General features: G+C 55.5%; 11 protein-coding genes across 13 annotated transcripts; 10 read left to right on the top strand and 1 right to left on the bottom strand.

Moving 5' to 3' along the window:
* Positions 1 to 663: 663 nt before the first annotated feature.
* ABB37_08132 (putative mitochondrial hypothetical protein) lies at positions 664 to 2475 on the top strand (the record flags this gene model as incomplete). 2 transcript variants are annotated; one of them, XM_015807022.1, is made up of 1 exon in its annotated part: positions 664 to 2475. In XM_015807022.1, exon 1 carries the CDS (start codon positions 682 to 684, stop codon positions 2473 to 2475), a length of 1794 nt encoding a protein of 597 aa, XP_015654417.1. In that variant the 5' UTR covers positions 664 to 681. The 2 variants fall into 2 exon arrangements, with proteins under 2 accessions (XP_015654417.1, XP_015654416.1); XM_015807021.1 differs by having other exon boundaries at positions 671 to 2475.
* A 340-nt stretch (positions 2476 to 2815) lies between these two features.
* On the top strand, positions 2816 to 3637 carry ABB37_08131 (hypothetical protein; the record flags this gene model as incomplete). Of its 2 annotated transcripts, none has more annotated exons than XM_015807020.1 (1): positions 2816 to 3637. In XM_015807020.1, the coding sequence occupies exon 1, from the start codon at positions 2828 to 2830 to the stop codon at positions 3635 to 3637; it is 810 nt and encodes a 269-aa protein (XP_015654415.1). In that variant the 5' UTR covers positions 2816 to 2827. The 2 variants fall into 2 exon arrangements, with proteins under 2 accessions (XP_015654415.1, XP_015654414.1); XM_015807019.1 differs by having other exon boundaries at positions 2821 to 3637.
* A 349-nt stretch (positions 3638 to 3986) lies between these two features.
* Positions 3987 to 6389, top strand: ABB37_08130 (hypothetical protein; the record flags this gene model as incomplete). The annotated part of the gene is made up of 1 exon (XM_015807018.1): positions 3987 to 6389. Exon 1 carries the CDS (start codon positions 4035 to 4037, stop codon positions 6387 to 6389), a length of 2355 nt encoding a protein of 784 aa, XP_015654413.1. The 5' UTR covers positions 3987 to 4034.
* Positions 6390 to 7493: 1104 nt separating this feature from the next.
* ABB37_08129 (zinc-binding dehydrogenase-like protein) lies at positions 7494 to 8897 on the top strand (the record flags this gene model as incomplete). The annotated part of the gene is made up of 1 exon (XM_015807017.1): positions 7494 to 8897. The coding sequence occupies one exon, from the start codon at positions 7494 to 7496 to the stop codon at positions 8895 to 8897; it is 1404 nt and encodes a 467-aa protein (XP_015654412.1).
* Positions 8898 to 9267: 370 nt separating this feature from the next.
* Positions 9268 to 10439, top strand: ABB37_08128 (zinc binding dehydrogenase-like protein; the record flags this gene model as incomplete). The annotated part of the gene is made up of 1 exon (XM_015807016.1): positions 9268 to 10439. The coding sequence occupies exon 1, from the start codon at positions 9324 to 9326 to the stop codon at positions 10437 to 10439; it is 1116 nt and encodes a 371-aa protein (XP_015654411.1). The 5' UTR covers positions 9268 to 9323.
* Positions 10440 to 11214: 775 nt separating this feature from the next.
* Positions 11215 to 12492, top strand: ABB37_08127 (putative mitochondrial hypothetical protein; the record flags this gene model as incomplete). Its single annotated transcript, XM_015807015.1, has 1 exon — positions 11215 to 12492. The coding sequence occupies one exon, from the start codon at positions 11215 to 11217 to the stop codon at positions 12490 to 12492; it is 1278 nt and encodes a 425-aa protein (XP_015654410.1).
* Positions 12493 to 12850: 358 nt separating this feature from the next.
* ABB37_08126 (hypothetical protein) lies at positions 12851 to 14999 on the top strand (the record flags this gene model as incomplete). The annotated part of the gene is made up of 1 exon (XM_015807014.1): positions 12851 to 14999. The coding sequence occupies exon 1, from the start codon at positions 13098 to 13100 to the stop codon at positions 14997 to 14999; it is 1902 nt and encodes a 633-aa protein (XP_015654409.1). The 5' UTR covers positions 12851 to 13097.
* Positions 15000 to 15788: 789 nt separating this feature from the next.
* ABB37_08125 (hypothetical protein) lies at positions 15789 to 16166 on the bottom strand (the record flags this gene model as incomplete). The annotated part of the gene is made up of 1 exon (XM_015807013.1): positions 15789 to 16166. One exon carries the CDS (start codon positions 16164 to 16166, stop codon positions 15789 to 15791), a length of 378 nt encoding a protein of 125 aa, XP_015654408.1.
* A 1116-nt stretch (positions 16167 to 17282) lies between these two features.
* On the top strand, positions 17283 to 20730 carry ABB37_08124 (hypothetical protein; the record flags this gene model as incomplete). Its single annotated transcript, XM_015807012.1, has 1 exon — positions 17283 to 20730. Exon 1 carries the CDS (start codon positions 17368 to 17370, stop codon positions 20728 to 20730), a length of 3363 nt encoding a protein of 1120 aa, XP_015654407.1. The 5' UTR covers positions 17283 to 17367.
* A 579-nt stretch (positions 20731 to 21309) lies between these two features.
* ABB37_08123 (hypothetical protein) lies at positions 21310 to 24554 on the top strand (the record flags this gene model as incomplete). Its single annotated transcript, XM_015807011.1, has 1 exon — positions 21310 to 24554. The coding sequence occupies exon 1, from the start codon at positions 21639 to 21641 to the stop codon at positions 24552 to 24554; it is 2916 nt and encodes a 971-aa protein (XP_015654406.1). The 5' UTR covers positions 21310 to 21638.
* Positions 24555 to 25002: 448 nt separating this feature from the next.
* Positions 25003 to 26405, top strand: ABB37_08122 (hypothetical protein; the record flags this gene model as incomplete). The annotated part of the gene is made up of 1 exon (XM_015807010.1): positions 25003 to 26405. The coding sequence occupies exon 1, from the start codon at positions 25149 to 25151 to the stop codon at positions 26403 to 26405; it is 1257 nt and encodes a 418-aa protein (XP_015654405.1). The 5' UTR covers positions 25003 to 25148.
* Positions 26406 to 27567: the final 1162 nt, after the last annotated feature.

The raw sequence follows: 27567 nt of genomic DNA, 5'->3' as shown, positions 1-27567 counted from the left end.
GTTTTCGCCTCAGGTGTTGCAAAGTGGATCGTTCTTGGTCTCCGAAATGTGTTATGATTGAAAACAGGACGGCGGTACTCCTTGCTCAGTTTACAAAGCTAGATACTGACAGTTCTAGTAGCGAAGCGGGACCTTCTATATGTGTTTTTGTGAAGGTTCGAGATACTCTTCTGCTGAGACCCTCATGGTTCTGCGTAACACCAATGTGGAGCGAGGGCAGCTAACGTAGTTTTATGCTCAGCGTGCACGGCCCATTGTCACGACGCGAATGAGAAATTTGTGATCTCCATCAACAATGCAATCAGATGTCGGAATACGGATAATATGCACAACCTTGTAATGCGTACCGCTTTGTCGTTGTCGGTGTTAAGAGAGGAGACAGACGATACGAGCGAAATTCGCAAAGAGAGTAAGCTAATTGGTCATGGCGGATCTTGTTGTCCGTCTCACCACAGAAGTATTGCAAATGCCGTGCAGCAATTCGAATTCGAATTGAATTCAACCACAGACGTTAAAAAGATTGAAAAGTTTCTAAAGAAATCTTCAATTCGTATTTGGGACACGTACACGGCTATGTCGGAACTCTTTCACTTCGGCAAAACCTCTCTTTCTTTTATTTTTGCAACGTGTTACTTGTCATTTAAATGCGTCTCGTTTTTGAAAGCTTACAGTTTGTTGCTGATGTCGGCCACGGAATTCAGACGTCGGGTGACATCGCTGGGCCGTCGTCAGGTGCTGACGTTTGGCGCGGCAGCCACCGGTTTCTGCGGACTCGGTGGCTACATCTATTACCAGAGGATACATCTTCCGGATTTTCAGCGGGAAGAGCTCAAGCGGAAGATGCCGGTGCCTGTGCGGAAGACGAGCCTGTATGTAGCCGGCACCGCGAAGGGCGATGGCTTACTTCCTGAAACGAGGACGATGCCGACGGTGGTGTTCTACATCTTCGCGGCCTACCGTATGGTTCTGCTCTTTGTGAGGTGTGTACCAGTGGTTTGGTATGGGTTCCTCGCGTTCGGCCTGCATCTGTGCCCAGAGAAGGTGTTTTATAACAAAATTGCCGCCTTTCTCTCTTCCATGGGACCGAGCTACATCAAGCTTGGCCAATGGATGGCGACGCGGCCGGACTTCTTTCCCGATGAGATGTGCGCCACGTTGGAGACACTATACGATCGGACAGCGCCGCACAGTTGGTCCCACACCGAAAAAATTCTCCGCGCAAAGTTCACGGACGGCCCGTTTAAAGGGCAAAACGCTCTTCGTTTCATCTCCGAAGTGGAGAAGGTTCCTATCAACAGCGGAAGCATCGCACAAGTGCACAGAGCAAAGCTTCGCGAGTCCATTGATGGCGTTCCTGCAGGGACGGAGCTGGCGCTCAAAGTTACGCACCCTCACATCTGCGAGGAGGTCGCTGCAGATCTTGTCGCTATGCGCCTTTTTGTAACCGTTGGCAACAAGCTTATTCCTGGGATGAGGTACTTCAACCTGGATGCGAGTATCAAGGAATTCTCGTCGCTTATCCGGTCGCAGCTCAACCTTCTTGTGGAGAGTGACAACTTGAAGCAATTCAAGTACAACTTCCGCGACGTCAACGGTGTCATTTTCCCGACCCCGCTGGACTCGCTTTCGACGGAGAACGTGTTGTTTGAAACCTTTGAGGTGGGCCAACCGGTCCAAGGAGTTCCGACCAGCGAGGAGAATTCTGACTTTGCGGAGCTGGGATGTCACATGTTTCTGAAGATGCTGTTTGAAGACAACTTCGTGCATTCCGACTTGCATCCTGGCAACGTGCTCTTGCGCACAAACAACATCGAAGGAACCAGGCAGTACTACCCGGATGGCAAGCGGAAACTCCACCGCGAAATTATCATCCTTGACACTGGGCTTGTCACAACCCTGTCGAAAGACGAGCGCAACAATTTCATCTCTCTTTTTGCGGCTGTTGCGTGTGGAGATGGTGAACTCGGCGCCGAGCTGATGATGGATCGTCTTCCACCGTCGCTGCAGAAAACGCAGAGTCCCCAAGATCGCGAGCGCTTCAAGAAGGAGATGAAGGCCGTTTTTGACATGGTCGCACCGGGTAACCACGGCTTCCGACTCAGCACGGTTCAGATTGGCGCTGTGCTGGCGAAGGTGATGAGGACTGTGCGAGAGAACCGGATGCCGCTGGACGGCAACTTCGCGTCTCTCGTGCTGACCGTGATTGTTGGCGAAGGTCTGGGACGAAAGCTCTCTCCCGACTTCAACATCTTCGCAGAGTCTGCCCCATACCTGGTGGCTTTCTTGGAGGATGGCGAGCTGTACTTTCTGGCCAACAAACTTCAGCAAACGTACGGAGCTACAGCCTTATTGCGAGACGCGTCGGCGATGGTTCGCCCGAGGAAGGCTTCCACATATATGGAAATGGGAGCGAGAAAGGTTTCGAGTGTGCTGCGGAAAATTTTCTCATCCGATGAGACACCGGCGCACGGTTAATTATACCAGTAGTTTTCGTTTTCCTTCCCCACGTTTATGCATACACGCCTCTTTTTAGCTCGCCGGCATCTTATAACCCGTCTATTGGCAAATACACAGTGCCTCTTCTCCGAAACAAACTTCATGATGCGTTAACTCAGAGGAGCAACGCTTTTTTGTGTGTACTCCGCCTGTCGATGTTGATGTATACAATTTCTGAACGAAAGTATTTTTTTTTTTTTTGAGAGTGATTGCGACTGAAAATGAGTGAATCATGGTACAGGGTTTGAAAACGTATGCTGTCCTTTCTTGACCTGACTTTCCACTTTCTCTTTTCTCACTCTTCTGTGTTGTGTTCAAAGGTTAGGTCGCAATGCCGTCTATTACAAAGGGTTCAAAGAAGAAAAAGGGCGCGAGGGGCGGTCGCAATAAAGGTGCTGTGAAGATTGTTCCAGACCCGGATGCAGGGTACAAGCAGCAGCTAGATGAAACGTTTTACCTTTCCAAGCTTTCTCGGGCGAAGCTCATGAACCAATACACCGCCGCCGTCGATGCAGCAATAAGAGCAAATACTGTTTCGTTGACCTCCGTTTCTCCTGGTGATTTTAGCATTCCCAGTCAGATTCAGATGGTCAAGATTCCTGAAATTGTGCGCTCACTGGGTCTTTGCGTGACAGATGAGCAGATTGACCAGATCTGCTGCATGGTTTTGCAGACTGCGCCTCTTTCGAATCCGCAGACCGAGTTGGCGAGTGGCGAAGAGGCCATTCCTCAGCCTCCAGGGGTGTTTGCGGAAACGGAGAAAGTGCGTCAAGTTTTGAGCGAAATGCTACACTCACACATTCTGGCGTACGACCCGCAGGTCCTCTCGCATCCCGATCCGCGCTTCCCGACTCGCGTTTCCTCCGTAGTATACAAGGTCACCGAGCAGGACCTCGCCTCCTGCTTCGAGTCTATCTGGGCCACCACCGGGAAGAGGTCAGTCTTGCGAAATGACGGGACACAGGTCCGCTGCTTCGCCGTCGATGCGCTAGAGATCGTGATGGCTGATGTTCAACATGACATTTCGACGTTGCAGCCTCTGACGCAAAAAGAGCTTGAAGATCTCTACTTTTTCGTGAAAGGCGAAAACAGCGATGTAATTGACGAAGACACGTTTCTGAGGTGCCTTGCTGATGTATAATAGCTATCCCTTGCGCATTGATTCTAATCCGGTCTTCCCTTCTCTTTGATGTTCTATTTGCGGGCGTATTGGATGTATAATACGAAACAGGTCGAAGCATATCAGCAAGTAATGAGTATACACCGGCATTCTTTTTTGATTTGTTTGCAGCCTGCGATGTTTGAAGTCAACACCTTGGCTTATCAGATTGCGCGCTTGTTTGCAATGCGTTTTGTAACTAGTACTTTTAGTATATATCGTTAGATTTCAAATAACCTGGCAAAATTGTATCTCGTGCTGCTCGCAAGATTTGACTCAGATTCCTCTTTGCATCTCTTTCTCTCTTTTCTTTATGCCTTTGTGAACTATAGCCATTTCAACTTATCCTATATAGAGGAGTATTCGCACGAGAATCATAATGGACAACCTAACCGCATTTCTCAAAAACATAGATCGCAGCAAAATCGATGAGGCTTTGGCACTTCTGCAAAGCCTGAGGAATGACGAGCCAGCTCAAAACGGAGAAACGACAGCCACAAAACCAGCAGACACCTCTTCCTCTGCCGACGCACACCCACCGAAAGCCAACAGTACAAATCAAAGCGACGCTGAACAAAACCCTCACGAGCAGGCTGCTACTGCTTCTTCTGAGGGCGTAGAGTCACCATCCGTAGACGATGACGATACACCTCTTGCTGCTTTGGGACGAGTGCTTTCAACGGACGAGAAGAAAGCCGCGCGCGATACTCAAAAGGCTGAGAAGAATGCCGAGCGAGAGGTACGTAGGAAGATGAGAGAGGAGGAAAACAATCTTACGAAGCTGGAGGCCGACAATCGTAAAGCGATCGGTGAGGAGGAGAAAGATGACCGTCGATCCTTGCGTGAATCGGAGCGCGAGTCGCGAAGAGCAACAAAAGAAGCCGAAAAGGAAACTCGCCGTAAGGCGCGAGAGGAGGAGCAGGAGGCTGAGAAGGAGCAGCGCCAAAAAGCACGCGACGCGGAGCTGGAAGCAAAACAAAAAGCACGAGAGGCCGAAAAAGAAGCTCTTAAGGCTCCGAAAGAAGCTCCCAATAGTCTCGCCGTCTTTGGTTTTCTCAGCAGCGCTGTAAAGGCAGATAACAAAAAGAACAAACTCTTTTCGAACTTTGTGCAAGACAAGCGCACAGTGCCGGCCGCCTTACAGTTTTGGACGCATCACGAAGCAAAAGACAATCTCAACGAGGAGGACGCCTCCGTTATCGACGTTCCTGTTCCTGAGGCATACAAAGGTACGTACCACGACATAGAGAGTAGCCGAAGTCGCTTCGTGGATGAGGAGTCGTCTCTGCTCCATCCGCCGATGTTCGTCGAGCCAGATGTTTCCAGCAAAAGAGAAGTGTGCATCCGTGATTTTAATTCAATGATTGAGGCCTCTAATACGCTAAAGATTCAGCCGCGCGAACTGCTTCGCGAATGCGGATGCGCGTTTCACGTTGCTGCTGAAGAACCGTATCCCTCGTTCGATAACGAAGTGATATTCTCCGGTTTCTTCGCGATCGGCTATGATCCTTGTCAGTCTCGTCCACCGTACTTCGGGACGTACAATCACCTCCAAGAAGGCAACCTAAACGAGGCCGAGCTGCTGCAGATGGCGCGCTTTGCACCAGGGCAAGAGATTCCTCGTCTGTCAAACATTGACTACGATTACGATTCTGGGGACGATTGGGACGTCATGGAGGGAGATGAGGACATTGCCGCCTCTTCTTCGGATGAGTCCGACAAAGACTCCGATTTAAACTCCCTCGACAGCAGCGATCTGGAGTTCATCAACGACGATGACGAGGAGGACTCAGACTGTGATATTCAGCGCAAAATAATGGAGGCGCGACAGCGTCGTTTGTTCCGGTTGCGCAATAAAGATAAGTTGGTGCCGTCGTACAGCGGTCCTTTCGTAGGCATTCCCAATGACGAGCATCCGCTGCGGAACTTTGACGAGATGGAGCGTATCGCACCGTTGACCGCGGTGTACTTCAGTGAGCTGCTGGAGAACGAGCTGAGTGCACTGGCGAGCGGGAACGCCGTCATCCCCGCGGTTGGTGATGAGGACCTCAGCGCCGAAGAACGCGACGCAAGGCTGCAGAGAGCCCTTATGGAGGCGGCACTAAAGAACCGACGTGATATGACGGACCACGAGCTGAAGGCATTGCACGATTTGATAAGCGCGAATGGCCGAATCTCGACTAAAATGATCATCAAGGCTTTGAAAGAACAGCAGCTTTGCGTTGGTGTCGCGAAGGCTGAGATAGGGCGCACGATCAAGCGCTTGTACGAGCGGCGGCATGGTTCGCTTTTGCTGCGTGAAAAACCGTGGTCGCCAACGGACGAGCGTCTTTTCACTCCCGCGCCCGCCGTCAAGAAACCAAAGTCGACGGATAACGGCGGCAGCGGAAAATTAGCGGAGGAGGACGACAAAGATGATGCAGATGACGAAAACGAAGAGGATCACGTGGCGAAGGAGGAAAAGATCGAAGTGATGGAACCGGCTACCGATGCAGCGTCTGGCAATGGTGCCCTGCCTCCCGCGCCACCACAGAATGACGAACGTGTGGTTCACACCGCCGCACTGACAGGCACCGTCGTAGAAGCGAAGGAAGAAAGCGTACCGAAGGTGAAGCAAATGACGCTCACCGAGATGCTGCCGAGGGTCGGCGCTGTAAAGGACACAAAGCGGCCGCGCGAAGACGAGCAGCCGGGGGACCGGAATGGCGGCGTTATCGCATCAATTGATGATTAAACTCCAGCTAAAAGGTCGCGGAGACGCGAGCATAGATCATACCTCGTCGTTGTGGACGTTTGAGGGCAGCCATAGAGGTTTGAGGACTTGAATGTTGTCAGCTTTTCGAACGGTTTATTTCATACTTGTGTCTTTTCCCCCTTGAAACGCATTAAAAAAAGTTCTTTTCTCAGGTTTTGTTTTCCTAATGGAGTGCGTCACGCATTCGTGAAGGAAAGACCTCTAAGTTTCCAGGCTGCTTGCTGGAGTTTTTACTAGAGTATGCCTGTCAGTTCTGCTGACCGACTAATCCGCCTCATGTTAAAAAACAGGAGAAAACTAGCATAACTCTACGCACCGTAACACCCTTAGCGCTCAAAGACAACTATTTTTATTGTTTTCTGAAAGCCTGCGACAGGAAAATTGGAAAAGAGCTGATACTTTCTCGTTGTTATATTTTCTACTTCTCCTCTCTTTCTCCTCCTCTTAGTCGGTTTCTGCTATCGGGATCCGTTTCTTTTTCCCACCATCCCACCCCTTTTTCCTCCCCGCGAGTTGAAAAAGCCTCAAGATGAAAGGAAGGCAAACCTCCCATTCGTAAGTGAAGAGTTGTAAGTTTCTACTGATCTTTGATATATGCTGAGAAAACCTACTGAACATGGAATGAATAAATAAAAACCTTTAAATGGACGCTGAGGTACAAATCCAGCGACACGATCCGCCTAATTAAGGATCTCCTTAACTGTCTCTCTCTTTCTCTTCCCTTCTCCCATCTTGCGCTACATAGTAGAACCGACTAAGAATTTTCTCTTCTGCATTCATATAACCACCTCGCACTACTTTCATATCTCCTTGTTTTTGCCATTTATTCTGCACATGACAGTAGAAACCTGCTGGACACGGTTAAGCCTTTCAAGTCTCTGAGCTCCTCATTTATTGCCTTCCCTTATTAAGCGCGTTGAACGTCGAAGGCAAACGTGAACGTATTTTAAGCACTTTTTCACACTGTCGCATAAGTACTTATTTTACGCGTCTCTCTTCCTTTTGTCCCCGTCAGTGTTATATTATTCAGGAGACGTTGTTAACACACACATACACACACACTAGATTGTTTTTCATGTGAGAATGGGAAACAAAAGCTCCGCTGCTCAAACCACCGAGGCGGTGCCACCGCAATACTTTCTCGTGCCAAATGTCCCGGTGCCGTCACTGAAGCCGTCCGACCTCGATTTTTCCCAAACGTCCGGAAAGCCGATCCTGTGTGCTGGATGGGTCGCGCCGCACGGGAGTTTGTCGTGGTCGAAAAAGAACGTAGTCTACTCCACCGACATCGAAGTCCCTGTGCCGCGGCCGCACGAGGTGCGCGTCAAGATCTACGCTGCTGGGGTGAACCCAGCAGACGCGCAGCGCACAACGGCGTTGGCGCAGTTAAGCCCCACTGCGCAGAAGAATAGAAAGACGACGGCTCATCCCGTCAGTCGCCATTCTGCCGCTCCATTGGAGTTCCCGTACGTGATGGGCATTGAAGGCGCCGGCGTGGTGGAGAGCGTCGGATGGGACGCTGAGTTAGAGGAGCAGAATGGAGGACTGAGCGACATTCGAGTGGGGGATCGCGTTGCTTTCTTAGCAGACTTGAGCAAAGGTAGTGGGGGCTCCTTCTGCCAGTACGCGTTGGTCGACCGTGACATTGTGTGGAAGCTGCCAGAGATCATCGACGCTCCAACCATTTCTCCTTCGGGCGAAGTAGTACCAGGCAGACTCATTGACTTCGTAGAGGCCGCCACGCTTCCCGCCGCGGCCGCAACGGCGTACATCGCGCTCTTCGACAAGCTGCGAGTGGAGCCGCAGCGCACCATCTTCATCAGCGGCGCGTCCGGCGGCGTTGGCTCGGTTGCGGTGCAGCTGGCGCATTACTTTGGGCTCTACGTAATTGCCAGCTGCTCCTCACCCAATGTGCAGTACGTCCAGAGCCTCGGCGCAGATTACGTCATCGACTACACCCGCACGGACGTGGTGAAGGATATTCTCAAATTCACGGAGAACTACGGTGTAGATTACTTGCTGGAGTGCGCAGGCGCTTCCCTGTCCGAGATGCACGCAGAGGCCGTCCGCTTTGGCGGCTCGGTTTGTTTGCTGACCGGCCTGCTTGTTCCACGCAGCGATCTGGTGTTTCGTCGGCAGCTTTCGGTGCACTACGTCTTTCTCGGAATGCTGCACCAGGATGCAATTGCACGTCAGCAGCTGCAGTCGCTGGGCCAGCTCGTCTTGCAGCTGTACGCGCAGGGCGCATTTAGCGTGGTGACGGAGCAGGTTCCGTTTGTGCAAGCGGCGGATGCGTTAGACGTCCGTGCGTCGGGACACGGCCGGGGCAAGGTGGTCCTCGGCAACTTCCACCAGAACGAAGACCTAGAGGAACGGCAGCGGCGACGCCGCGTCTACCTCTACGAAAAGGCTCAAATGCAGCTGCAGAAGGACACTGCAGATTTAACGGATCCCAAGGTGGAGGTGGGGAAGGAGGGATCGAGGTAGGTGCGGACAGTTGCGTTCCGTGTCGTACTGGGACGTCATCCTAAGGTCTTCTGGGTTTGTTTCGTTCTCTCTCATTGCATTCTATCGTCTGCCGACTTCACTTTTACAAATACAACCCAGAAAGCAAATCTGCAGGTCAAGAGGCCGTGAAGCGAAGAGTTCGGCACTTTACGGCTGCACGCCTAAGAAAAAAAATGAAGAAGAAGAATTTCACGCTCGAGTGGCATTTTATGTAGAACAGAAGCAAGTGATTTACCTTCTTTTTTGCTATCTCTTCCGGGTGAATGAAAACGATTCTGTTGTCTACCAACTTGTCCGTCTTCTCTCCTTTCCTCTCTTGTTACGTCTCACGACCGTTCCACCTCCTAAAGTACCAACTATCGAAATCAGCATTCGGACAACGAATCACACTCTGTCTCACGAGCAATGAGCAACGGATCAAACGCACACCCGGTCGCCTTGCAATGCAAGGGGTGGGCCGTGGAAGAGCCGGCGCAGGAGTGGTCGAAGGACGTCATGTCGCTGACGGACGTCACCATGCCTGCGCCTGGACCCACGCAGGTGCGCATCAAGGTGCACGCGGCCGGCATCAATCCCGTGGATTGGAAGCGCACCATGTTTCCAGCATCCGGTGCAGGACCTGGTGTTGCCGGCCACGGACTCAACGGGTACAAGGGCATGCACCACAAGCCCCCGCATTACCCGTACCCCTACATCGTCGGCGTCGACGGCGCCGGCGAGATCGAGAGCGTCGGGGCGAAGGTGACGGGGTTGAAGGTCGGTGACCGCGTCATGTTCCACTCTTCCTTGCTGGACCCCTTTGCCGGGTCGTTGTGCGAGTATGCGGTGCTCGAGGGAGCCGTGGTGTCGCCGATTCCGTCGGATGGGCCGAAGCCGATCTCCTACGTGGAGGCGGCGGCGATCCCGTGTGCAACCTGGACGGTGTACATTGCCCTGTTCGACAAGCTGCGCATCGAGCGCGGCCGGAGCATTTTCATTGATGGCGCCTCCGGCGGCGTGGGCAACTCTGCCGTGCAGCTGGCCCGCAACGCCGGTCTCTACGTGTTTGCGTCGTGCTCCCCGTCGAATGCGGAGTACGTGAAGGGCCTTGGCGCGGATGTAGTGCTGGACTACCATGAGGGCTCGAAGATGGTGGATCAGATCCTGGAGGCGACGGAGGGCCGCGGCGTGGACTACTACTTCGCGATCACCAACACGGACAACGCGGAGGAGTACACCGATGCGCTTCACTTCGGCGGCGCGGTCTGCCTTATTTCCGGTGTCCTGATCCCCTCCAGTGACGTTCTTTTCCGTCGTCAGCTGTCCGTTCATTACGCCTTCTTGAACGGCCTGCATGGCCATCCCATGACGCGGCCGCAGCTCCGCATTATTGGCGATCAGGTATCGGAGCTGTACCAGAAGGGTGCGTTCACACTGCAGGTGGAGGTGCTGCCGTTTGCGGAGGCTGCAACGGCGATGGACCGCTGCGCGACGGGGAAGATTGGGAAGGGCAAGCTGGTCGTCCAGGTAGCGTCGCCATAACTACACTAAACCCCTCCATTGAGCCCAACCGTCTGCTGAAAAAGAAGGCAACAAATCGTTTCCTCTCTCTATATATACTCGGAAGCGTAAATGTGCGACGAGCGATTGTACGAGCCACCGAAGACGAGCTTGAGACGTTTCCCACCACCATTATTATCACCATTGTTCCTTACACGATAACACCCACCGCTTTCTTGAGCCTCTTCGTGCATCAAAGCTCAACACCAGCCAAAGTAGTATTCTGTTTTCTCTCTTCCTTTTGTTTCTCTGTGGTTTTTGGAGCAGCTGGGCCTGTTTATGCGAGTGCTTTCTCCTCTCTCTACTACCGTTATTATGACTATCCTTTTTTTTTGTTTTCTGATTTCGCTGTGCCGCCCCAGCGTTTTTCTTGGCGGCCGCCAATGATCAATTGAGAACAGCATCGACAATGATGAGACCTCCATCACAGCAAAGGAAAGAAAAGAAAGGAAGTGAGCTTCACGGGAAGCATCTCCTTTCATTGTCAGACAGTTCTGTATATTAGTCGCGCGTCTTGCTTTGGAGACTTAGTACCCGGCTTGAAATGCCCAGCATCAGAGTTCGGTGGTCTTTAATCTTTCAACCCCTTTTTCGGTTTTCAGCTTCCACTTGATTGAATCTTCTCTCTCCTCTCTCTCTCCAGCATAGTTGTGTTGATGGCAAAGAGGAGCTCAGTTATTATGCGTTTGAACTGCGAATTCCGTCTTCTCCTGGATTAAAAGAAAACTCTTCTTTCACGTTGTAGCACGCATTCGCGATGTTTGCGGCCATCACCGTGGGCAAGACGATAGGGGTGCGACGTGCACAGCGCCTCGCCGTCGCGCGTTGTGCCGCCTCATCGATCACATCTACCCTTTCGTTAGCAAGGTCACCCTCTGTTCGCACTGGGTACCTCTCAGCATTGTGTGTCGCGACTCGCCGTTACACCAATGTGCTGTACCGCCTTCCGCCCACCCAAACAATCCCGACGCACTCCCCATCTGGGGAAGAGGTGGACACGGAGCTTTTTGTCCGGCAGGTGAAGAACTTCTTTGACGTCTTGCGGCAGACGCAGCTCATTGAGATGGTGTACGAGATGAAGAGCTGCCCCTACTACGAGTGTCTCTTCACCAACGACATCTTCTTCCAACACTTCGAAATGCTTCTTCTCATGCCCAAGTTCGGCCGTGAGAATCGGTCAGCGGAGATGAGTGAGACGATCCGGTACATGCGTGGGTGGGGCGCGACGGCGGACGTGAACCACGTTCTACAGGACACCAAAGGTGGCCGAGCAAGCGGCAGCGACTTCATCTCGACGACGCACGGTATTCTGATGGGTTACGGTACCCCACGCACGAACAAGCTCGCGATGATGACGCTGACGGGTGAGACCGCGGAGTCGGATGCGCGCAAAGAAAACATCCGTGCCTTGTCCGTGGAGCCGGTGGAGCTCCTTCCGGACAGCCCTCCGCTTTCTGACTTGCTGGCGTTCAGCGGGCAGCGCACCTTCGTATTTGCCGACTCCGATTACGGCCACCACGCGGTAAACCAAGCGGTGCAGCGGCTGCCCAAGGTGCTGTGGCAAACGATAAAGCTGGAGCCGCAGTGCTCCTTCTTTTCGCACATGGCCGGTGCGAACTACGTCTACGACGTGTTGTGTGATCAAGACTTCCCTGTGTCGCTGGAGCGACTGGGTGAATCGGGTCTCAACCCCTTTCCGGTAGAGTGGTCGGAGCCGCGCAAGTTGGGCATCACGATGCGCAGCATCTGCATGACGGCCCGCTTTGTGCGCGGCACGATGAACGGCGGTGGCTTCGCCAACAGCAGCACCCATCAAGCCGCCAGTTTCACCTACAACAGCCGCAACGTTTCGAAGAACTCGCGCCTGTTTGCGGGGGGCCACCGGAAGCACGGCGATCAGTTGTCACCGCTGGCCGCGCAGTTAGAGGCGGGAGAAATTCAGAAGCCGGTGTACCAACCTGTACCGCGGTACGCAGCGCCCTTGCACTGTCGCGGTTCGGTGGTGCCGGCGAATGAGAGTTTTAGACGGCAGTAAGAAGAGGCAAGTTGAAAGAATGCGTTGCGTTGGTGGGGAATTCCTTATCGTTTCTTCTGTTTTCTTCTAAGTACCTCTTTTCATGTTTACAGATCTTTCGTGTCGAACTGAGTACACTTTAGGAACTCCAAAAGGTAAGTGCAAGTGGTGCATCGGGAAAGGCAGCTTGTTTTTCTCTTTCAAAGAAGTAGCCGACATGATCTGTGTTTCAACTTACTGTTTCTCGAGAGCGAATACGCCCTCTCGTATTTCTAGTTCTGTCGCTTCTTAGCGCTTCGAAACGCGCCTGTGCTTTCAACGTTTTCTCTTTCTTCACTCCCGTTTTGACCATTTTTCTTTCTTTAACCATCTTCACATAGACGTAACTCCGTTGTTTGTTTCCCTTACTAAATTTGTCTCTATTCCGCTTTGGCTTTCACCAATACACATATATATTTCCTCCAGACACTACCAGACTAAATCAGAGCTACAGCGCTGCATAAACGCTCTGCTTGTTTCTGCTACTCATCTTCGTTTTTAAAGTCTCCCTCCCCTCTCATTATATATAAGCGTTTCTCTTCTTTTTTTTTTGATCCTTTCCAGATTACCGTTTTCTCAGAGCGAAGATGCGTGCAGTCGACCGCTGCTTCATTGTTATCAGCGTGCTCGCCGTGCTAAGCTGCCTGTCCACCTTCACCGAGGCAAAGCTACGGCTTCCGTACACGACACCAGTCATACAAACAAGCCACCCCGCCGTCGTGGATCCCGAGACCGGAAAGGTAGCTGCCGTGCTCCCTGTCACCTTCACCGTGACCGTCGCCGACAGCTTTTCCTATCCGGTTGAATTGGTGGATGGGATTCACCTGAAGGGTGCCTCCATTGTCCAGACTCACGTCTTCACAGGGGCGAGCATCAAGCTTGTGTTCGACGTGCCGAACCCCGGTCTGGATTTCGTGATGAACGTGACGTCGGACGAGTATCCGGTGGTTCAAGATCAATACGGCAGTCTGTGGAAAGCGGTAGAACCGTTGAGGCTCGAGGTAATCAAGCAAGACACCAAATTCATCTACGACGTCGGAAGCGTTGGAATGACGAGCTACCAGTCGCAGTCGGAGTCCGTGGATACACCGCCTGGCGGCCCGCGGTACGACTACGAATGCTACCGCACGAAAGCGTGCTGTGGTCTCAACTCCACGCACTATCGAAAGTACGCACTGGTGGACAGCCCTGTGCCACCGTATGCGTGCACGGACGGGGCAATTACCTACGTATCGTCTAACTTTTTGTTTCAACTGCGAGGTGTTCTGTTGGGTGGAGATCTGTCAGAAAGCACAACCTGTAAGGTAACGGCGAACGAACCCAAAGGTGTCTCAGTAACGTGCTCAAAAAGTGCATTAGCTACGTTTGATGGTATTACTGTATCCCCGTCGTACTTTAAGCCGTCGTTTGGTTTTGCGCTTTGCCGACAAGGCTCGTCTCTCACGGATCGGTCATACGAGGCATCGCCAGTACCAGTAACAAGCAATGCTTTTTGTTCCACTAGTTGGTGCATTGGGTATACCCCCAAGAATTACATGAATGATCGCGTTAAGTGCCTCGAGTACCCATTGGGCTATTATTCCTCATTGGACGGAAACAACTCCAATCAGTTCAGCTTCTATGAAAGAAAAGCTGAGTCTCAATGGGAGGTTGCTTTTTCTGAACTCGAATGGATCGATGATGTCGGGATGTCTTCCTCCGCCACGATTCAGAACATCAGCTTCCAAGGTGACGTCCCTGCATCCACCGGTTGGACCCTCACGTACGCAGACTTCCCCTTGCCGCTCACCAACACGTTGCAGCCGCTCTTCCCGATCGGACGTCCCACCCGCGTTACAGCGCGCTTTAACGATGCAACGTCTCCCACAGCCGTCGTTGTCACTGTTGAGTACGTTTCCTTCTCGAACTTCACAGGAGCCAACTGGACTATACAGACGTGCGTGGGTACTTTCTGCGGCTCTTCCCAGTATCCCGCCGCAGCGGACACGAACCGCTATCCAACACTCATCAACGCGACGGTGCACCTCTCATCGCTTGACCGCACTCCGCAACTGCTGCCCTCTGAAGTCGTCGTGACGGTCACCTGCGAAACGACCCCGACCACTAACCCTTTTCACACGCTTCTCAGATCGTCCACTGTCACTGTGGACGCCGCCATCGAACCGCCAGCGACGCAAACAGTGAAGGCGAGTCTCGCGCGTGAACCGCAGCAGAAGGTGCCGTCGCCCTACGCCGCGTCCCTCGGTGCGAGCTCCACCGTTCGTATCATCTGCCAGGGCGACTACCGATTCTCCACCGCGGCAGGGACGTGTGTGCCACTCACCGATCGAGAGTGCGCCGTCAAGTATCGTGGCCGCCGCATCGTCTTCAACACCACCACGAACGCGTGCTTCTGTCGCGCACCGAGGCTGACGAGTCCGCTGATTACCGCCCCCTGCCCGATCCGCTGCCTCCACCGAAGTTCACAGAAGAGAGCATCCGCGAGCTGATGAAGTCCCTGAAGGTGCCCAAGTTCATGCAATCGATGGAGAGCGCCATCGCAAATCATGACATCAAAGTCGAAAGCCAGGAAGGCCTGCCGCAGAACGATCGGCGCGTGTCGCGTGCAACGGCAGCGGCGAAGGCGAGTAACAGAGCTGCACAGACTGCCGCCGCTGGCACCACTACCACCACATCAACCGGCAACTCGGACTCCTCCTTGCCAGCGGAGCATCCTGGGTTTTACGAGCTGTCCGTCGCCTTCCTTGTCGTTACCGGTGGGACATGGGTGTTCATCCTCTTTCGCGATGTCTTTTACAAACTCGGTGGTGTCGGCCCATGGTCGAAGAAATACGGTGAGATGATGGAGCGAGCGGCCCGCCCGTCCCCTCCAACGTCCGTCTCACCTGTCGCCCAGACGCCCCCCCCGCAACCGCTGGCTGCGCCACTACCACGCGTCGTTGCACCACCGAATCCAATTAAAGACAGCGGCGTGGAGGCCAGAAACTCTGCACGGAGGAGGGCGTAGAAAGAGAAGTGACAAAAAAAAGAATAGAGAACAGAAACATAAAGAATTGGCTGAGGAAAGAGTTTCTTACCGGAATTGCGTCGCGGTATGCGCTTGCGTGGTAAATACAAACGGAGCCGCGTGTAGGTGGCAAGTCGACACTGACGCGTAAAACCGGAGTGAAGTCAGGGAAAGAGATGGAAAAATGCGGTACACGCACATCTGTGGCACGTGACCTGAAGTAGCATCGTCCTCGTCGCAGCGGCACATCACTTGTCTCACCCCACTTTTCTCAGTCGACGCTTTCCACACCGTGTGGGTGCGCATCCGCTGATGTCTGCGCATCGCTCTTGGTCTCGTCGGCATTCGAGGAGAGCACCTCCACCCTTGACGACTGACGCACCGGCGACCGCGCCGGGTACTGCTCCGAACCGAACGGAGAGGGTTGACCACTTCGCATCGAATGGGCGGTGGCGGATCGGGGGGAGTCGTACGGGTCGGGCATGAAGGAGACGGCAGCGTACGGCGGGGACTTGGCAAAGAAATCCTCCGCAAACCCACGCGATCCCCAGCTGGCGCCTTCGGTGGGCGGGGAGCGTGGAGGTGTGGCGAGGAAGCTGTACCACCGCTGCCCCTCTGGGTCCTCCGCAACAGCAGGAGGGGCGGGCATGTACTCGTAGGTATCGTACAAGTTTCGGTCATCCCCACGACCGCTGCGACCGGTGAACTCACCTCGCGGAGAGAGATTGTCGTGTGCGTAACCGCCGTCGGGGTACCCGAAAGGCGTGTGGTGCTCCGCAGCAAAGTTTTGGGCATCGAAGTGACGCGGACGCGGCGGAGCGGAGGCTGCGGCAGGGACACCGTCCCACGTTGGCGCGGCATGTCGAGGTCGGCGTGGTGACCGACCGTCGTGCGATGCTAGGCGATGTGGCTTCGTGGAATTCTTTCTGCCGGAGCGGTGACGCTTCTCTGCGGCAGATGGTGGACTTTGTTGGTGAGAAGATGAGGTGAAAGGCTGCGGAGCGGCATCTGGCCTTGCCGAAGACGGAGGAGGAGCCGGTGTGGCTGCTGCTGGAGCTGGGTGCTGAGTTTTGGACGTGTCTTTCTTCTGCTCTTTGCGAAGAAGAGAGAGGGTTGGATAGTAAGAAGCTCACGCGTCGAACCATGTTCCCAATGCGTTCGAAATAAGCGGATGCCCAAAGAAGCGCGGGGGATCTTTGAAGCATATCTTCGCCTCTCTACGACGCCAATTTCAAATACTGAGAATAATAAATGAGTCGTTCTCGGCTACTCAAGGAGTGCACATACATAACCGGTAAGCGATACGCTCACGCAATTGTGTTGTTTCGCTTGTGTATGGTGTGTTTGGAGGGGGGCTTTGGGTTCTCTGCCAAGTCATCGATCGACACCGCACACAACCCACCGCCTTTTCATCGCCGCCTGCAGGACGTCAGAATACTGAAACCTGAGGGAAACAACAAGAAGATCTTAAGGCGACGAGAGGCTGAGTTAGGCAATGAGAAATTCGACTGCTTGACACCAAAGAAACCCGCAACTTTTTTTTTAAGAACAAGAGGAAAGAGGGGGGGGGAGGAGAGGGATTCACAAAAAAGATATTGAAGTAGAAGTAGAAAGCCTCGCATCTCACCCCCTTCCGTCAGAAGAGATGCTCGTCGGGGAGCGGAGAGAAGAGTCGTTGTCGAGGACGGATACAAAAGGGAAAAGCGAATACAAAAATTTCTATCTCTCTCTCTGTTCCGGTGCGCCAACTGCGCTCCTCCGGTCAGCACGCCAGTGAAACGGCGGCATCTTTCTCGTACATTATTGGTGATAAAGGCCTCGTCACTTCATACATCACAAATTGTTTGATAATGCAAGACGCTACGGGTGCGTCCTCCAGTCCATTTCACGCCGCCAAATTGATGGAGGAGCTTCTGCGAGAGAACACGTCCCTGCGAGCCCGCCTGCACCTCTCCGATGAGCAGCGGGTGACGCAGGAGGTGCTGCGGGAGCAGCTGCAGCAATTTTTGCAGCGTGTGGCGGAGGATGAAGCGCGAGCGAGTCAGGTGGTGCGGAACGGCTCCGCGCAGCGTGATGAGGGAAGTCCAACGGAGGACGGCTCTCCTTCCTCTCCTCTGCCGGATGAAGGAGCGGAAGCGTTCGCCGGGTCGTCGCCGTCGTTGACGCAGACGGTATCGGTCGTTCTTCGACAAATGCAGCAGGGAAAGCAGCAGGCGGAGGAGGCTTTAGAGAAGCTGCAGAGCCAGACCGTCGCTCCCTTGCACGCGCAGCTGGAAGCGGCAGAGAGTGAAAGGAAGCAGTTGATGGCGCGTATTACCGATTTAGAAATGTCAATGGCCAACACCCCCCCTCCACCGCTCGTGGCAGAGCTGAAGCAGCTCCGCGAGTCAGAGGCTCTCCTTCGGCGACAGCTCCAAGAAACGCAGGAGGCCGCCGCGGGGACGGTCGGAACATTCCGCAAGTCCATTGAGGACAGTCTGCGCGCTGCTCGTCAAGTTCCTGAGCTACTTGGCAAGATGGAGGCGCTCAAGGAGGAGCTGCGCATTAGTCACAACGTACAAGCAGCGCAGCGCGTGCTGATGGACGAGCTCGAGCGCCGTCACGGCGTGGAGCGCGAGATTGAAGACGCTTTTCGCAAGGACGAAACGAACATGCTGATGGAGCGCATTGGTCACTTAAGGGCAGAGGTGGGCGTTGCCGTGGCACGCGAGGCAGCAGTGGTGTCGGAGCGGGATGCGAAGGACGAGCAGCTTATTGCAGCACAGAACGAAATAAAGAATCTCATACAGCTGCACAGTGAGGAGCAGCAGGCACTCGCGCAGAAGCGTCAGCGCGCCGAGCAGGACGCCAGCAGCAACCCGTCTTCCATCCGTGGCGAAATGACGAAGTTCTGGTACGAGGGCCGCGATCGTATTCGCGAGTTGGAGCGCCAGGTGCGCACACTGCAGCTCACACAGGCCGACTTGCGTGTGTCGCAGGGTCGTGTGGCACAGCTGGAGCAACGGAAGGCCGTGCTGACCGACAACCTAGCCGCCCTCGCTTCAGAGGTGGACCGCCGCCGTGACGAGGAGCGCGAGCTTCGCGCGCACTGCGCCGGCGTGGAGGCGGAGCGCGATCGCCTGCTCACGAGTGTCGCCCTGACCATCGCACCGGTGATGTCGGAACAGGAGCTTCGTGCGTGCTGTGCGACGATCCGCGAAGCAGCGACGCGTGTGGCGGCCACCAGCGCCACCGTCGTCGCCGATCCACACGCGATTGAGGAAGCGCTCCGGCGCTCGCAGAAGCTGAAGAGCGAGGTGGCACAGCTGCAGCGGCAAAAGGACCAGCTGCAGCGCTTCCTGCAACTCCGCGAGGACCGCGTGCGGGCACTCATGGAGCAGGAAGCCCTCATCCTGTACGAGCAGCAGCAGCGACTCTCCTCGGCCCCCAACTCCCCACTGTTGCAAAGCAAAGCAAGCGAGCCGTCTTCGGGTGTTAGTGCTGCTGCTGCGATGGCGTCTTTTTCGCTGCCACAGTTTTTGGAGTATCTTCGCCAAGGAGCCAACGATGTCTTCTTACTGAACGAGGTCGCCGCGGCGCGAGGAGTGGCGAATGCGGGGTTGAAGAAGGGCGCCGTGAAGAGCAGCAGCGGAGGTGCCGAGGCTGCCAGTGGGGGTGACAATTCTGTTGCACCGCATCGCAACTCCTTTGTGGCGCTGCAGCAGCAATTTCAACAGAGCCAAGAACGCTTGTTAGCGTCGCATCGGGAGCTGCTCGAGACCCGGAATGAGAACCGACGTCTTCAATCGGAGGTGGAGAGAAGCCAGCAGGAGCACGCGGCGGCACTCACTTCCCAAGAGGAGGCCAGACGTGCAGTAGAGGCTGCCAACGCCGCCCTGACATACCGCACGAAAACGCTAGACAACGAACTGCAGGCGATGCACAAGCACTACACCGCAGCGGTGGAGATGGTGCGCACCACCTTGGAAGGTCTGTGCACCACGTTGCAGCTCTACCACCAGTCCGAGCAGCACACGGAGACGCTGCGGGAGATGGTGCAGGCGGAGCGCCGTGACATGGGCGATCTCTTGCGGCGTGAGGCGGCGTCGTGGGGCGCTGCGCACGGCGGCGAAGGCGACGCACAGGAGGCGGAACACTCCGCCGCCGCCGACAAAATCACTGCTGCCTTGCGCCAGATGCAGACGTACATGACAGAGGCGATACATCAAACCACACTGCAGGCGAGCCGGGATCAGACCAGCTACATTGGCCAGCTCGTCCAGGCGATCCAGGAGCAAGAGGAGCGGGTGAAGACGGCGAAGGCCGCCTTCGAGGCATCCGCGCAAGCGCAGGCGAGCAGCCTGGTGGAGCGCATCAGTGCGGCGCAGCAGCAGTGGGAGTCGACGTGGAAGGCGAAGTACCAGGCGATGGAGGCAGAGCGGACGCAGAGTGTCATGCAACAGCACGCCAGTGTCGTGTTGCAGCGGGCACTGGAGCAGGCCGTCGTCGCACCTGCGCACGGTGGCGGCGGTAACACGGCTTCCCCTGCCGACGATGCCCCTGTCCTTCCGGCCGAAGTGGAGGAGTCGGCGGCGCACATGTCGGGCACGCTGCAGGCGATCCGCAGCTTCATTACGCATGCCCGTCAGCGTCAGGAGCAGCAGCAGCGAGAGGAGCTTCAGCGCCTCCAGCAGCAGCAGCGACAGCAGCAAGAACACGCCGCTGTCGCTGCTGCTGCTGCGACTGCTGCGATGCCACCGCCGCCGCCGCTCTCGTCGGTGTCCGTTGCCGCACCCACCTCCGCCGCTTCCACAACCTCCCCTCTCACCCCAGCCTCTCCCGCGCCGTCGCTTGTCCCTGGCGTCTCGGCCACTCAACTCCCTCCAGCGTCCGCGTCTGTGGCACCTGCACCTGTTGCCGCGATATCACAGCCGAACGGGGCCTCCGCAGCTTCGCACGCTTCTGCTGGACCTGAGGCTGTGAATGAAGAGGAAGAGGGGGAGGTAAAGCCAGCGACGGTGCCGATCGAAGCTGAGCACGGTGTGAGCGAAGCCGCCCCGGTAGATGAGGAGCAGCTGCGCGAGGAAGAACAGCGGTCTCCTTTGACGCCAGCGTTCACGTCCATCGTCGCCGAAGCTACGACGGAGCCGGAGGCGGTGACCACCGCCGCTGCGCACATCGATGCGTCGGCCAATGAAGAAGATGCGCCAACGCCCACGTCGTCACCGCAGTAGTTACCGATGTGCGTGTGTCTGTGCGCTTCTCACCCTTTGGGCTTCTTCCTGCCATGTCCTCTGTGTGGACTGTGGAAGGTGATAATCGAATAGGAAGGGCGGCTTCCGCTCTTCCTTCAGCCTGTCACGGCTCTTTTTAAATTTACTATTTTCGGCCGATAAGTGTTGTTGCGTTTCCCGTTGGCGGAGTTGTTGGTCGTTGTGCAGTAGCAAAGTAGGTCTCTTTCGACGTCGACAGAGTAAAAGGCCAAATCAGCCACAGTGACTATAATAGCCGGAGAGAAGCTTTCGTACTCCTCGTCACAACGGTCCTTCAAGGTATGATCTGATTTCTTCACTTCAGTGTCTGTCTGTGGGGAGGTAACCGCGCTGGGTGACATACGAAGCGAAGTCATCGACGGCCTCGCCTGCCAAACAGTTGATAAAGTATCGTGCCTTGACCTTTATCCAGTCTGTCTTTCGAAACACGGAGAAGAGCTTTTCCTTTGTGTCAGCGCGGTGTTTTCATTTTTAACAAATTCCTCCCCTGCGATTGCGTTCCTTCATCTTTCCGCGTCTTCTTTCTCACCCTTCAAGTCAGACGCACACACGCGCACACACACACGTTCTTTCCGTTCTTGCCGTTGTGTTCGTTGCATATGTATGTGGAAAGAGGTAAATTCCTTTCGCAGGCAAACGTCCCATGTAAAGAGAGAGCGTGCGAGCGCAAACAACAAAGCGCACGCTCCAATAACCCCCCTTTTTTTGAATAGGATTTCTTGCTCTCCGTATTCCTCCGTGTTCGTCTTCCTTTCCTGTTGTATGTTCTCTCCTTCGTTGTTCTTTCGCACACAGGCTTCGTTCTTCCATCTACCTCACAGCTCTTCTTCGACCGTCCTCGACAACGTCGCGTTGGCACTCATGGCGGGATGCTCCGCGTAGTCCTTCAACGTTTTGCGGTTCAGCGCGGCATCGCAAAGCAGCTGGAGGCGCTCCCACTCGATGAGCTGCTCCGACGTATGCAGTCCAGCTCGCTGACGAATCCGGCTCGTTCGCTTGAGTCCCACTTTGTGTTGGCGGAGCAAAGCGTCGACGCGCAGTCCTCCTCGCCTGCCTCTCCAACCGACTTCAAAAGCTCCTCCTTAGGGACTGTGTTACGCAATGCGCTGAGTGAGCGATTACTGGCCGAGGTACGACACGACATCCACACCCCACATCTCTGTCTCGATTCGGGTAGTTTGATGCTGGCCAACTGCCTGCGTCATCGGCTCTCCCCTCTGGCCACCCAGCAGATCTTTGCGCTTTGGCTGAAGTTTATGCAGCAGGGCACCGGGTCGAGACACGCTCCTTCCTCGCCCGGTCTGGGATCGTTCTCCATGCTTGGCCTGGGCAGAGATAGTAGCAGTAGCGGTGGCGGTGCCCAGGAGTACCAGGCCATGCAGTTTCAGAGCCTCGTACGTGTCCTGGAAGCGTGCTTGGATGCACAGGAGCAGCGGCGTGTACCGTCAGAGCACAGCGGAGAAGGACGAGCAAACAAACGCGCAGTCCCAGCAGCAAGTCCACCAAACCAAGGAAACGCGTGGCCAAGTCCAGTGTGCTTTGCGCTCGACGACTGGGCAGAGCTGGTCGATACGGTGGAACAGTATCTGCCGCTATTTGCCGACCACGGCGCCTCCACCACTAGCTTACTGGTGCAGTTTACGGCTCTCGCCTTGGAGCTCACAGGGAGCGCCTCGAGCACGCCAGCTGTAGCGGGACCGGACAGTCGCTTTGCGAACAGTCTGCGGCGCCTCAGTCACCTTCAGATGGACCGCACACTCCTGCAGAGCCGCGTGTTTGGTCTGTGCGAGGAAGCTGTGAAGGCCCTGTGCGCTCTGGAGAGCGCCGAGGACGCGGAGGATGAGGTGCGGTCCTCTGGTCAGAGGAGTGGCCCGTGGTGGCATCGGCCGCAGGAGCTGGTGCGGCTCTCGCAAGCACGACGTCGAATTGAAGCGTACGAATTCAAACAGCTGCGCAGAGGCGACAAGCCCAGCCCATCACATACAAACGACGACGCGCGTAGCTCCTATTTCATGGAGGGCGACACTGCGCACCACTCGGCTTCTACCGGCGCTACATCGCGACCAAGCGTTGACAAGACGCGCGTGTCATCTGGTGGTGCGGTGCGAGGAGCACGTGTGGGCACGCACGGCCACTCCACCACGTCTTCCTCCTCCTTCGTAGCACCATCACTTTCCACGTCTGGCACTGGCGTGCGTTGGCTCCCACGCCTGTCCACCTCGTGGTGGGTCTCTTCATCATCCCCAGCTTCTGCCTTCACAAGCGGTGGCGGTGCTGCCTCCGCTGGCCACGTAGCGGCGTTGCGGAGTGGAATCCCTGTGCTACGCGTCGGGAGGCAACTGGGCGGCTACGTCACGTATCACGCACTCCAGCAAACAACCACTGCAGGCTGCCCAGACGCACCTCACGCGAACGCACGACCTGGCTGCGATGCACCAAGCTTCGGCTTTCACAACAGCGTTGCAACGCCACATCCCCCAGCACTGCTCGCGGTTCCCCTGCAGCACGTCCTCGAGATCTTCGCAACGGTCTGCGCGACTGCGTCGTGCACGGGTGCTGTGTCGCACGTGACGACTTTCGCGTGGTGGGTGCGCGACGTCATTCAGCATCAGCACGGACGCCGCAGTCTGCACGACGCCGACGAAGTGGCGAGTTTGCTGGGCATCGCCGAACTCTGCCTCGCCTACCCCGACGGTACGCAAACGGTGTTGGCCGAAGTTATGAGGTGCCTGCAGCGCTCTGCACTGTTTCTATGGCAGGCCGGTGACGCGGCAGCTGCGCCGCACGTTGTTGCGCGGAGTCCACCAACGCCACACGCTTCTGTGCTGTGGCCCCGTGCGTGTGAGGCTGTGGCGAGCACGCTGCCACTCACCACCGTACGGTCCGAGGCCGATCGCACGCTGCGCACCTTCGTGAGCACTGCACAGCAGGCCCTGTCGACGCTACAGGCGAACCCCACGAGTGTAGAAAGCACACAAGAAGGCGCACAGCTCCTCTTGCGTCACAGGCGGTACGGTGTGCTCATCCTTGCGTGTTTGTTGCTGCAGCGATCAAACGGGTACGTGTCGCAGTCGTTCTCTGCGCGCATCCGCGAACTCGCGCTGGCGCTGCCTTTCATCCACGCTACGGGCGGTCCCAACGAACTGGCCTCGGCGGTGCGTGCGCTTTACGTGATCACGCATCCTGGCATGCCGTCTCCACAACAGGGCCGAGGTGAAGCAGCCCAACAAAAGGAGGACATCGCCTTCTACGTGTTGAACCAAGTCACGGCTCTTCTCACACCTTCCGCGGAGGCGGGGGTCGACAAGTTGGAAAGCAGCACAGATGCGGGTCTGTCGCGTAGCCTTGCGTCGCTGACCATTACGGAGCGTCAGCTGCTGCGTTCCGCACTACGTCAGGTACGCGCGAGTCGCACGAAGGCAGTGCTTGCATCTACAACGACGGAGGGCCCACTCACCGAAGCACCGCGTCTACGCGAACACGGCAGCGCTGATGCATCTAGCGCGGACGGCTCCAAAGGCAGTCCTGACCACACCGTTTCCTTCAACCGCGGTACAGCCGCAATGAGCAACGCCTCTCCTTCCAAAAGGCCATCGGAGCAGGCTTTGCGGGAATCTGTCGGTAGCGCAGCCCTCGTGTCAGCGGACCGTGTACGCACCACCACAACGCGCCCCTCCCGTGCGACACCACCGGTGGACTACGACGCGCACGTCCTCCAACGTGAGATCGAGGCTGTGTCACGTCACTTTGGTGAGCACCGATCAACGCTGAAGTCCACAAGTTAGTGCTGTCCGCAGTCGGCGCTGAGAAGACCATCTTATTTCATCTTGTCGCATATGCGCCGTCATCTACTCGTTTTTGGTTATGCAACGCAACGCACCGGCTACCTCGTTAAAACAGCGTCCGAATCAATAGTGAACCGAAGCATATATATATATATATATATATATATGGTAGGCACACAGCAAAAATTGTCATTGTTTGGCGTGCGTCGCGTTACCTCTGTGTGCCGACCGGTGCTTCTTCCAACGTCTGCACACATCGGTAAACGAATTTACCCCCCCCCCCCACACCGAATCCACCGCGGTTGCTTTTCCGAGGTGCCTCTTGAGCGGCTTTACTGGTCCTCTCCTCGGTATCCGATGCAGTGCTGTGCGAGACTTCTCGAAACTTCTGCTCTGCGGGTCTCTCCCTTCAATTCTTGTCCTGTTACTGTCACTCCTCTCTTCGTTAGTGTGCGTGTGCCTGAACACTGCATCTGACTCTCATAGAAAGCCCGCTCGAAACCTTTTGTACGTATTTCAAACGTGTGACGCGTTCGTTTCAGCCTCCTTCAACCCGCGTTGCCTTCCTACAGTTCCATTTCTTTCACCAGTAAAATGCCCGGCCGCGACCGCAAGATTGTCGTGAACGGTGTAGGCTGTTCGTGTGCGGACTACCTGTTCACCGGGTTTGACTTCAACTCGGAGCGCTTTCAGAAGTACGTATCGAAGAAGCCCGGTGACGGCGGCATCAGCATCGGTCATCTGATCTTCCGCAGGGATCTGGAGGCGTTCGCTGGGAAGTCAATGGACGAGATCCGGAAGGACCAGGGGTGGCTGCGCGAGAACGACCACTTCAGCGTTGGCGGGCCGTGCATTGTCGGACTAATCAACGCCGCGCAGCTGCTGAAGGGCGGGCTGATCGACAACCCCGACCAGTGCGAGTTCAACTTCTACGGTGCCATGGGCCAGGACGTGACCGGTGATCGCATGCTGAAGGTGATCAACCAGTGCCCCGTCAACCTCGACCACTACCTCCGCATGCCGAACCACCCGTCTGCCGCGACACTCGTGCTGTCCGATCAGAATTACAAGAACGGCAGCGGCGAGCGCTCTTTTGTCTACCACGGCGGTGCGCTGGACGCGTACACGCCCGAGATGCTGGGCGAGGACTTCTTCAAGGCCGATGTGACGTTCTTCAGCGGGACGGCGTCGGTGCCGCAGATCCACGCGAACATCACGACGCTGCTGCGTCGCGCGAAGGCGTACGGCAGCGTGACGGTGGTGGGGACCGTGTTCGACTTTTTGAATGAAAAGCGCAACCCGCACAAGCGGTGGCCGCTGGGCGAGTCGGATGAATCATACCGGCTGATCGACCTCCTCGCGGTGGACTTCGTGGAAGCGCAGCGGATGAGCGGGGAGGCGAACATCGAGAAGGCAATCGCCTTCTTAATGAGGAGCGGGGTCCACTCCTTATTTGTCACCAACGGCGACGAAGCCGGCTACGTGTTTTCCGACGGCAAGCTCTTCACGAAGCAGGCGTTGTCGCGGTTTAAGATATGCCAGAAGGCAGTGGAGCACCTGAAGGCAAACCCGCATCTGCGCGGCGACACGACGGGGTGCGGTGACAACTTCGCTGGCGGTCTGCTCGCGTCTATTGTTAAGCAGCTGAATAGCGGCCGCAAGCCCGGCGAGTTGAGCCTTGCCGACGCGCTTGGGTGGGCGAACGGGAGCGGAAGCTTCTGCTGCTACAGTGTTGGTGGGACCTACCTCGAGAAGCAGCCCGGTGAGAAGCTGCGCGGTGTGCGACGCATTCACGACCTTTACGTGGAGCAGCTTGTGGCGGAGGGTGCGGTGCATGTGGCGAAGATGTAGACTGGCGTTGATGCCTTCGACCAGCACAAACGACCCGCCGACCTGCACTTCTGTAGACGCGGCCCTCATTCAATTCTTGTTGGCTCGCTCTCCTCTCTGCATCGTGGTGTTGGAAGCAAGGCACCTATGCGGCTTCTGACGTTTCAGCGTTTTCCCTTTTCCCTTTTTCTTTAAATCTTCAAAACGATATTTGATTCCACTTTCTTTTTCACTTACTTTTTCTCAAAAGATGCCTCCTTTCGCTTTTTCCTCTTCTCTTGTTTCCTTTTATCGCTGCCTTTCAGTGTGTGGTTTTGGAGGTGGGGCGAGTCCCATCACCGCACTCACTCCTTTCCCCTCCTTCCGTGGTACGGGGGTTGACTTGGACGTGTTGTCAGCAGTCGCTACACGTGCTGCCTCTTCTGTTTGTTTTTTTCCCCTCGGGTTTCGTCGTCCGTCATCTCCTGCGAAGGCTTTGCACGTGTGTCGAAGGAGGACGTGGCGCGTGGTGCATTTGTGGTTCAGCTACACGGTGTTGTGTTGTGGTAGGCGCACCGCATGGCGCGCGGTGTGGCTGTGGGGCACGCCCAGCGACCCCTCGTACTTTTTTTTTGTTATCAAAAGATTAATTCTCTTTTCTTTTACCTTGACCTTTTCTCTCTTTCTCTCTCTTCGCTGTTCAATGATTCAGGCCCGAGCAGTCATGAAGGAGAGTAAATGGAAGAGACCTTCACCAAAAGGATTATTTTTCTGAACAACGCTTTAGACACTCTTGTGTTCTCATCATATGCTTTGCAAAACGGATGAGTCGTGTTAGCTTCCTCTTGTGTTTGCGGTGAAAACAAAGAACGAAAGAAAACAGCTGAGCTGCGTAAGCAACCATCTCTTGTGTTGCATCTCCGCTTTACTGTTGGCTTGCCGTGCCTCGGTCAGTCCACTCAAAACGCGAGACGTACGAGCAGTCGTCACTGAGGAAAAGGAATAGAGAGAGAGGTCGTCTCTTTCCTTTGCGTGCCTCGGCGCACCCGAGAGGGCGGATGCTTTGCCTTCCTTTGTTTGCACCGGGTGTCATGTGTGCCGGCGCGTTTGTCTGTGTGTCGTCTGCTTCGATGGTTTCTCTTCTTTCCCTCCGCTCTTCTCTCTCTGTTGGGCTGGGCGTTGCGTGGCGGCGCCCGGTCCTTTC

Source organism: Leptomonas pyrrhocoris (assembly GCF_001293395.1).
Source record: "Leptomonas pyrrhocoris isolate H10 chromosome Unknown, whole genome shotgun sequence".
Lineage (NCBI taxonomy): Eukaryota > Euglenozoa > Kinetoplastea > Trypanosomatida > Trypanosomatidae > Leptomonas > Leptomonas pyrrhocoris.
The sequence above is the reverse complement of the archived record's forward strand: the minus strand, read 5'-3'. Positions and strand labels throughout refer to the sequence as shown.